Source organism: Labrus bergylta, chromosome 7 (assembly GCF_963930695.1).
Source record: "Labrus bergylta chromosome 7, fLabBer1.1, whole genome shotgun sequence".
Lineage (NCBI taxonomy): Eukaryota > Metazoa > Chordata > Actinopteri > Labriformes > Labridae > Labrus > Labrus bergylta.
The window spans coordinates 33124952-33134951 of record NC_089201.1 but is presented as its reverse complement, the minus strand read 5'-3'; the positions used below and the strand labels follow the sequence as shown (position 1 = coordinate 33134951).

The 10000-nt window shown below is 40.0% G+C and overlaps 1 protein-coding gene across 11 annotated transcripts in view; it reads left to right on the top strand.

The window, feature by feature from the left end:
* The window catches only part of LOC136179750 (NLR family CARD domain-containing protein 3-like), a 497803-nt gene that overhangs the window by 266898 nt on the left and 220905 nt on the right, over positions 1–10000 (top strand). For all 11 annotated transcript variants that reach the window (XR_010666720.1, XM_065957435.1, XM_065957434.1 and 8 more), the window contains one exon: positions 34–207. Coding sequence is in view for 10 of the 11 variants with exons in the window: in XM_065957435.1 (XP_065813507.1) it covers positions 34–207 (174 nt within the window). In the remaining variant the exon portion in view is untranslated. The remainder of the gene's footprint in view (positions 1–33; positions 208–10000) is intronic.

The window sequence follows — 10000 nt, the reverse complement described above, 5'->3', positions numbered from 1 at the left end:
ATAACATATTATGTACCATTAATGTCATGACAGGTTTTCTAACTGTGGACTGTCAGAGACTCACTGTGAAGTCGTGGCCTCAGCTCTGAAGTCCAACCCCTCCCATCTGAGAGAGCTGGACCTGACCAGAAACAAGCTGCAGGATTCAGGAGTGAAGCTGCTGTGTTCTGGACTGAAGAGTCCAAACTGTAGACTGGAGACTCTGAGGTAAGACAACAGGTTTAATTTCTCTGTTCAGATTCATATGATGTGAAACTAAACTGTAGACTTCAGGCTGATAATCAAATGATCCACACTGAGGATCTTAATGCTGAAGTCCATTTTCTTCTTCTGTGGTTTTATCCACAGAGTGGTAGCAATTTAAAGCCTTACATTTTAAACCTAAATATATATAAAAAAATAACTTGTTGTATATTTCACTCTTTACCACCTGAACAGCTGATTTTTAGATAAATTATTAAAATCATTCCAATTTCAACCATCAGACGTAAAAATAAAGTCAAACACTTGTTTTGTCTGAGATGTTTGTGACACTGTGAGATTCTCAAACTTCCCGTAAAATCCGGTGTATAAGACGCACTTTTAATACCTATTTTTTCATCTTAAAAGTCGGCTGCGTCTTATACACCGGTGCGACCAATATACCAGTATAAAATACTAAAACACGCGCCGTCATTACAGCGGGGCAGCAGCCCCTATCACTGCGACCTGGGTGATTAAAAACCTTACAGTCTATGTTAAAAACACATCCCCATTCATTGTGTATTGAAAGCTGAGTGCACGCTGTGCTGGGAAAGACAGCGACACAGACCAGGCTGGCTGCGTGACTTTTTCCACATCTTTTCTCCCTCACGAGGTCATAATCATACATTTACAGAAAACAGTGGTGTATTGTTCTGTAAATAAACCTTGTGGAGTTCTCTTTTGATTGAAAGAGTCCTATATTAAAGTTAAACAGTGACCAGCGGAGTCGGGCAGCGCGACTTGCAAGCTAGCAGGTCTGAGCCTCACAACTTTCCCTGCAGGCTGAGAACTAAACTACCGTACTGTAGCTGCACGTTGTAGACATCGCTGAACACAATATAAATCCTCACGCAGGAGAACAGTTTAAAGTTTTTTTTCTCTCGAAGAAACCTTCAAAACTGGGTGCGTCTTATACACCGGTGCGACTTATATTCCGGATTTTACGGTAAACAAAGAAAAAAAATCATTCCAATTTCAACCATCAGACGTAAAAATAAAGTCAAACACTTGTTTTGTCTGAGATGTTTGTGACACTGTGAGATTCTGAAACTGTCAAAGGAAAGTTTAAATTGAAGACTCTTTGATTGAATGTCTTCTCTATAACTACAATAAATATTACAGATGTTTACTTTGTTCACTTTCTGTTGCAGACGATCGTCTTTTTTTTTCTTCTTACTCTTATCTTATGGTTTATTTTAATATTAGGTTTGTATTTACCTTAAAATCCGGTATATAAGACGCACCTTGTTTTGAAGGTCTGTTAGAGAGAAAAAAAAAGTTTAAACTGTCTTCCTGCGTTTCGATTTAAATTGTGTTCAGCGATGTCTACAACGTGCAGTTTCTGTGCAGCTGTGTCGCTCTTTTAGTTCCGTCTGTTTTCACTTTCTTCGTTCATTGACAGTGCAAACAAAAGTGCAAAAACAACAGGTGACTGCTCGGACGTCTCCATGAGCTTCGTGAAATGGGTCCTTGAGGGAAGAGTGTAGCCAGGGTTCAAGGTGGAGATCATGGTAGTGAAGTTACATCTTCATTTTCAACCGTCGTCAGAGGCCTCATGTCAGCGACGAGCATGTTGAGGATGCTATCTGTGGTGTACATGATGTTTTCTGCAATGACAAAGATAGTATTAGTATGTAAAACAGCACAATTTACATCAAATCAAGATGCCTTGTTGTTTTAGTTATGAATTATTGTTATGTAAAGGCAAGAAAGTAACCCAAAGAGCACTTACAGACAACACACGTTTTTATAATATATATTTATTTACACTCATACAGGTACCCTAAAAACTTCTTATTTACACAAATTTAATTAAGTGTCTAAATGCACTTGCATACAGTGCAGTGTATTAACTCTCACCGTATTACAGAAAATTGACGCTGGAAGCTTAATCATCAAATTATTAAATCATTGTAGTAAGTACATTGTTTTTTTTAAAGATTTATTTTTGGGCGTTTTGTGCCTTTAATAGAGAGATAGGACAGTGAGTCGGAAATCAGGGAGAGAGAGAGAGGAATGACATGCAGGAAAGAAGCCACAGGTCAGATTTGAACCCGGGCCGCCCGCTTGAGACGACAGCCTCCATACATGGGGCGCGCGCACTAACCACTGCACCACCAGCACCCCAGTACATTCGTTTTTAATTGTTTATTTACAGCAAGCTGACAAAGTGCTTTACATTTTTTTAAAATAAAATAAAATGAAAAACACACCTACACAAATATATTCCAACATCAACAGAAAATAATATGGGAAAAAATCAAAGAATATATCTGACAACATATTGAACGTGGGCCTAAAAGACAAAATAATAAAGTTTTCTTTAGTCTAAGCTTGTTTGGTGTTGGCAAAGTAAAAAGTTAGGATTAAATTAACCAGCTAACGCTAACGTTACTTTAATGAACTTTTCATGCTTGTCAAGCTGGATAACAATCACCAGACGAGCAACCGGAGACACTAACGTTACATTTTCTTACTTGAAAACTGAACAAACATGGGATTTTGTAGTGACTTACCCTGCTGTCGAGCTCCCTTCCTAGTCAGCGATGACTCCGACATGTTTACTTTTCAGGTGCTGCATCATCACTGTGGTGCTCCCGTGCCGCGCAATATCGCTGGTGCAAAGCTTGAAACTAACTCTGTTTTTATGCATTAAGTGCTCCCACACTTTGGAAGATTTCTGTTGAACCGTTCTCTCTGCTCTGCCATGTTTAATATGTGAAATACCAGCTCCGCTCTCTCACGCTCTAGCTCCGACACGCTGTGCTGCTGTCGGCATGGAAACAGTTCGGCGTGTACGTCACCAGTCTGCGACATAGGGAGTGACACAATAATCGTGCGACACAACGAATTGATAATGAAATCCGTTGAGAAGGTGGATGGCGCTGTGAGTATCGCGAGACGTAGAATCGAGGTGAGATCCAACATGGCGACGCGCAGTCACTGAGACCAAGAAAACAAAACACCGGGACTCTTTTTTTACCAACAAAACACTCTATTTCATCATGTAATGTAACCAGTAAATCCAGTTTGTTATTGATTGATTGGAGGACACTGACCTCAATGTCGGTTGTTTGGAGATCACTGGTGTCCGTGGATGAAGTTTTTTTCCGTTTGTTTGGGTTTGAGGGGTCTTGTTGTGGAGTGTCGGTAGCTGAATCCATGTTCTGTTTGCTGTAAAAGTGGTCGATGTAGGCTTCCAGGTCGGCTATATCCTCCCGCATGTGAGAGAAGAAGTATTCCGCTTTATGCTGTACGGTCTGGGATGTAGAATATTATGTGTTTTGTTGGTAAAAAAAGAGTCCCGGTGTTTTGTTTTCTTGGTCTCAGTGACTGCGCATCGCCATGTTGGATCTCACCTCGATTCTACGTCTCGCGATACTCACAGCGCCATCCACCTTCTCAAAAACAGAGCCAGCCTGGAATATGCACACAACCACATTGAAAAACTTGAACAGTCAAATAACTCACTTCAAACTTCCGTCAGCTCACTTACCGAAAAAATGAACTCCGTCACAAAAGAGAACAAAATCATGAAAGAAACTATCCTGGACATTCAAACTAGAAGCATGCGCGACAACCTGATCTTCTCCGGCATTCCCGAACACCCGAACGACAACCCCGAAAACCTGCTGAAAAACAACTCAGACTCCCACCCGCCACCGTTAACCAGATCACCTTCCACCGTGTCCACCGTCTCAGATCTCATTCCAATAAAGCACCCCGACCCATCATCGCAAAACTGGAACATTTCAAGCACAAAATACTCATCAAAAGCAAGAGAAGGGAACTTAAGGACACACACTACGGACTAAATGACCAATTCCCACGTGAAATAAATGACCGGCGAAAAATCCTCTACCCTCAAACAACAGAGACTAAATAATAGACGTGTCAGCTTGGTTGTTGACAAACTCTACATAGAAGGACAGCTCTACTGCGACTCCAAAACTACCCCATGGCTCTTCTAACCCACATCCCACCTGAACTGCAGTGACTAATGAATCTTTGACTACATCTTTAACCTCTCCTACCTCGCTATTGTCTCTCCAAAAACTCTGATCTTCTACAATGAAGGTCTATATGTGTATTGTTTTTGTGATTTTATTTACTCCCTCCCTCTCCCTTATATGTCAGCATTAGTCCCAAGCTAAAAGGATTAAAGTATTCAATCATCTAAATAAATTAAAACCAGATATATGCCTTCTACAAGAAACTCACCTGACAAAATCTAACAACCTCTGCTTAAATTCAACTGAATTCTGTCAGATATTTTCTGCTTCTTATAATTCCAGACAAAGAGGTGTATCCATACTGAGCCACAAGAAAATATCACTAACTAATTCCTCCACCATCATTGACCCAGAAGGAAGAAACATCATCTTAAACACGTCCATTAACAATATTAATTTTACTATTGCAAATATTTATGGACCCAACACAGATGAACCCTCTTTCTTCCATAGATTCTTTACATCATTACATAACTTCACAAACTCAAAAATAGTAATCGGAGGCGACTTTAATACAGTCCTCAACCCCACAATAGACCGCTCAGAAACTGGAAGCAGAAAATGGAAATCCACAGAAACAATAATACAATACATGGAGGAGCTTGGACTTGGCAACAGTTGGCGACTTAACAACCTAACAGCAAAAGAATTCACATATTTCTCACCACTCCATCACTCTTTCTCCCGTATAGATTTTTTTCTCATAAGTAAATCAGTCATACAGGACATAACAGATACCTCAATGCATCCGATTATAATAAGTGACCACACTACAATCTCCTTACATCTAAACAGCAAGCAACTCCATAAACAACCAACCAGATGGTAATTCAGTCTCTCACTACTAAAAGATCCAAACTTTGACACAGCTATAAAGGAAGAGTGGGCATCCTTCATGGACATTAACGACACTCAAAATAACTCACCATCACTTATCTGGGAAACCGCAAAAACAGTTATTCAAGGCAAAATCATTTCATATTCATCTCACAAAAAGAAAACAGAGATAGCACATGAGCACAACCTAGAGCTTAAAATGAAAGAAACAGAAACGATCTATGCACAAACGCCAACAGAAGAGAATCTAAATAAACTTAGGAAATATTAATTAGAAATGTCAGACATAATAAATTAAAAAACACAATTTCTAATCCAACAACTCAAACACAAGCACTATGACTATAGCAACAAATCAGGAAAATATCTTGCAAATCAGCTACAGCAAAAAAAAGAAAAAAATACCATCCCAGCTATCCAAAACCCAGCGGGGAAGCTTCTCATATCACCAGATGAAATTACAACCTTTAAAAACTTCTACCAACAGCTGTACACATCAGACACAGAACCCAATTCAAAAGACATATATGAATTCCTTGATAAACTAGACATACCAACTTTAACAAAAACTCAAGCAGAAGCATTTGATAAACCACTCACAAAAGAAGAATTCTATTCAGCACTAAAGTTAATTCCCCCTAACAAAGCACCTGGACCTGATGGCTTCCCCGCTGAGTTTTATAGACATTTCTGATCAACCATTTCACCACTATTCATCAGAATGACAGAAGATCTAATAAATTCCGGAAAAATCCCTTCACATATGAACACCGCCAACATCTCAGTAATATTGAAACCAGATAAAGATCCTACCCTCACCTCCAGTTACCGCCCAATATCCCTCATCAACACAGACATAAAAATAATTAGCAAAGCACTATCCACAAGAATCGAAATGGTCACTCCATCCATAATCCACATTAATCAAACAGGTTTTATTAAAGGTAGACACGCAGACTATTCAACATAATTCACCAAGCAACACAGACCACAGAAGAAACAATAATAGCTTCTTTAGATGCCGAAAAAGCATTTGACCAAGTAAACTGGACATTTTTACTTGCCACACTTCATAAATTTGGATTGGGAAAGTCATTTATCACCTGGGTCAAAACACTATACAACTCACCAAGAGCAACAGTCACAGTCAACGGTCTAACGTCATCAAGCTTCACACTGCACAGAGGAACAAGACAAGGATGCCCACTCTCTCCCTCTCTATTTGCAATATACATTGAACCACTTGCTGCAGCAGTCTGCCAGAATAATCTCATTAAAGGTATACAATCACCCAACGTAACCCACAAGAGAAGTTTATATGCTGACGACTTCATACTCTACCTACAAAATCCACAAATCTCACTACAAGAAACAATGAATCCTTTCAAAAAATACTCCAAAATCTCTAATTACTCAATAAACTGGACCAAATCGACACTGCTTCCAATCTCTGTGGTGGTGGAGGAACCCGGCAGCCCTACCACTACCCATTCCCTCCACCACTGATACTATAAGATACCTAGGCATCAATATCTCCCCCAAATTGTCAGAACTTATACCATTGAATTCCAATCCACTTATCAGAAATATAGAAGACGACACGACCAGATGGATGAATCTACCGGTATCACTCATAGGAAGAATAGCAATGACAAAAATGACCATACTTCCCAAAATAAATGACCTTTTCTCTATGATCCCAGCATGTCCACCCCCCACATGGTTCAGTTTGGTGTTCACTTCAAACACCAAAAAATACCGGAGAACTAGATGCACCAAACTTTTATAACTACTTCCTGGCAAACCAGTTACAAATCATAACAAAATGGATACTCCCCACTGAACAATCCCACCCATGGCTAGACATAGAACAGGAACAATGCAAAAACATACCCATATCAACCCTACCATTTATCAGCACTTCAAGTAAACATCATAACTCCTTCAAAAATCCTCTCATTGCTACAGCCCTAACAGCATGGTGGAAAGCCCACAAAATAATGAACACAACACCCACACCCTGTAAGAACACACCAATATGGAACAACCCAGACTGTCTTCAAAACAAAAAACCACTGAATCTCACCACCTGGAAGGACAAAGGTATCAGGTATTCAGCTTCAACACAGAATTCAAAACAAAACCTTCATCCCCTTCAAAGAAATAACTCAAAAGTACAATATCAACAATAAATCTCACTTCCAATATCTCCAGATCCAATCTATCATAACACATAAATTTAACCTCAAACAAGACTACATCGAAAATTCAACACTAACAGACACAATACTAAAACTCTCAACACCCACTAAAACTCTATCTAAACTATACAAACTCATAAACATTGACCATACAATATCTCTCCCCACAGCAAAATGGGAAAAAGCTTTATCAACAACAATAGACCATGACACCTGGAACATAATCTGCAACAATACCTGTAATGAAGATAATAAAACTAAACTCAGTTGGGACACTAGTCTGTTGCTTTCCACTGGATTCACTCAGGTATGTCAGCCAGAACACCACTTCAGGCCTTATTCCAGAATATGAATAACAAGAGGGCAGATTTGGTTGAATGGCTGTTTACTTCTTCCTCATAGTGAAAGAAAGGCTATCGTAGGCTTAACAGTCATACAATCATTTCCCTATAAAAATACTACGATGCTTTTATTGTGAAGCACGGACATCAAACTTTCCTCCTCGTGCAGAGAGCAACACAGTTAGTAAGCATGTCGGGCCGTGACGTCGGCTAATTAGCATATCCAGAATACGCCGAACATCTAAGCTCTAAACTCTGGCTCCGCAGGAGTTAACAACTTTGCCTCAACATTAAAGAACACACAATGTCACATATAAGACTTCAGGTAAGTACTCACTCTTTTCATTCACGCACAACCAACTTCTGAAGTGATTACTCTGCACACTGATGGCTCATCTGTCATCGACTGATGCACACTGCTCATTACTACATGATGTAATTCTCTGAAATGACCAGCAGGTGACACCTCTTCCCTATTGAGCACAATATCATCACATTAAACTGAACAGGAATCAAACACTATTGTAACATAAAGCAAAAACCTTAACATGTAACTTTGGGGCCTTTTCTACAATACCTTCTCAATGACAAATAAACCTAATCTCCAACTAATTCAGTATAAGATTAACCACAGAACCCATATCACACTTAAGAAAAAACATCAAATGGAACTTTCTGATACAAATAACTGCTCAGTATGCCCCCCTAACACCCTGGATGACTACATGCATGCAATCTGGCACTGCCCACCCATACAGCAATTCTGGAAACAAATCACAACTAAACTCTCTTTAATACTGAACTGCCGGGTTCCACTCTCCCCTTCACTATGCATCCTAGGAAACACTCTTTCAATCACACTTCCCAACAACCAAAAAAACACAATTCTCATTGGGCTCACTGTCGCCAAGAAAGCAATCCTCCTCAACTGGAAAAGCAGAAAAAACACACAGAAAACACTTTTGTCTCTGTCTATGCTGTGCATTGTATCGTCGTGTCTCCCCTGTCTCCTACATACTTTTGCTCTTGTCATGTCCCTCACTCGTCTTGTGTTGTTCTGCATCACCTAATAAAAAAAAAAGAAAAAGAAATTTGTTGCCAACACTTTTATTCATCGATTTTTATCGCTTCGTTGTTGCAGCTCTAGACTCTTTCAATCAAAAGAGAACTCCACAAGGTTTATTTACAGAACAATATACCACTGTTTTCTGTAAATGTATGATTATGACCTCGTGAGGGAGAAAAGATGTGGAAAAAGTCACGCAGCCAGCCTGGTCTGTGTCGCCGTCTTTCCCAGCACAGCGTGCACTCAGCTTTCAATACACGGGGAATGGGGATGTGTTTTTAATCACTCCAGGTCGCAGTGATAGGGGCTGCTGCCCCGCTGTAATGTATTTTATACGGGTGTATTGGTCGCACCGGTGTATAAGACGCAGCCAACTTTTAAGATGAAAAAATAGGTATTAATAGTGCGTCTTATACACCGGATTTTACGGTACATCAAATGTGTTTTTCCCTCTAAATTAATTTTGTTTTTGCTACAAACTACTTTAATCTCTTCAATTTCTGCACACATGTGCACAAACACAAACACCAGGAGTACGCCTCACGTTTTGAAAAGTTCCTCTTGATATTCTGTTATTTATAGGAGTTCAGAATCAGCAGCAAGCAGCTGTATATTAACATTTTTAAAACGAAGCCATGAGAAGCTTCAGTTCTGATTAGTGCAAGATGCATTTACAAGAGGAGTGAGGACAGAGGACCTTCTCTCTCTTTCTCTGAAGCTGCACGGAGCCATGAGCGCTCCTCTCTCTCTCTCTCTCTCTCTCTCTCTCTCTCTCTCTCCGTCTCACACACACACGGGCGGCTGTGTCTCTGTTGGTAGAGTCGTCACCTCTCGACCGAAAGGTCGAGGGTTCGATCCCCAGCTGAGCAACATGTCCGATGTGTCCTTGGGCAAGACACTTAACCCCGCATTGCTCCCGCTGCTTCGGTGGCGGTGTGTGACTGGATTAGTGTTGTACTTACTCTCTTTGGATAAAAGCGTCTGCTAAGTGAATTATAACACACACACACACACACACACACACACACATACAGGGATTACAGTTCTACGATGGATTTCCATCAATTTCAGAATTGTAATATTTTTAGTCAGTGTCAGACAAAAGAAGTCGAGCAGAATGTGGGTTAGTGACAAACGTGCAAACTGCTGTTTTTAATGTCAGTCATTTATCTGAATCCTGTAACACAAGTGTAGTTTTGTGTCTGTGTGGCATTTCAATGTAGGCTACAGTCAGAACTTTTATCTGCTACGTGAAGTCGGCTCGGTGTATAGGAGGCTTTTATTGTGGTAGTGAACATC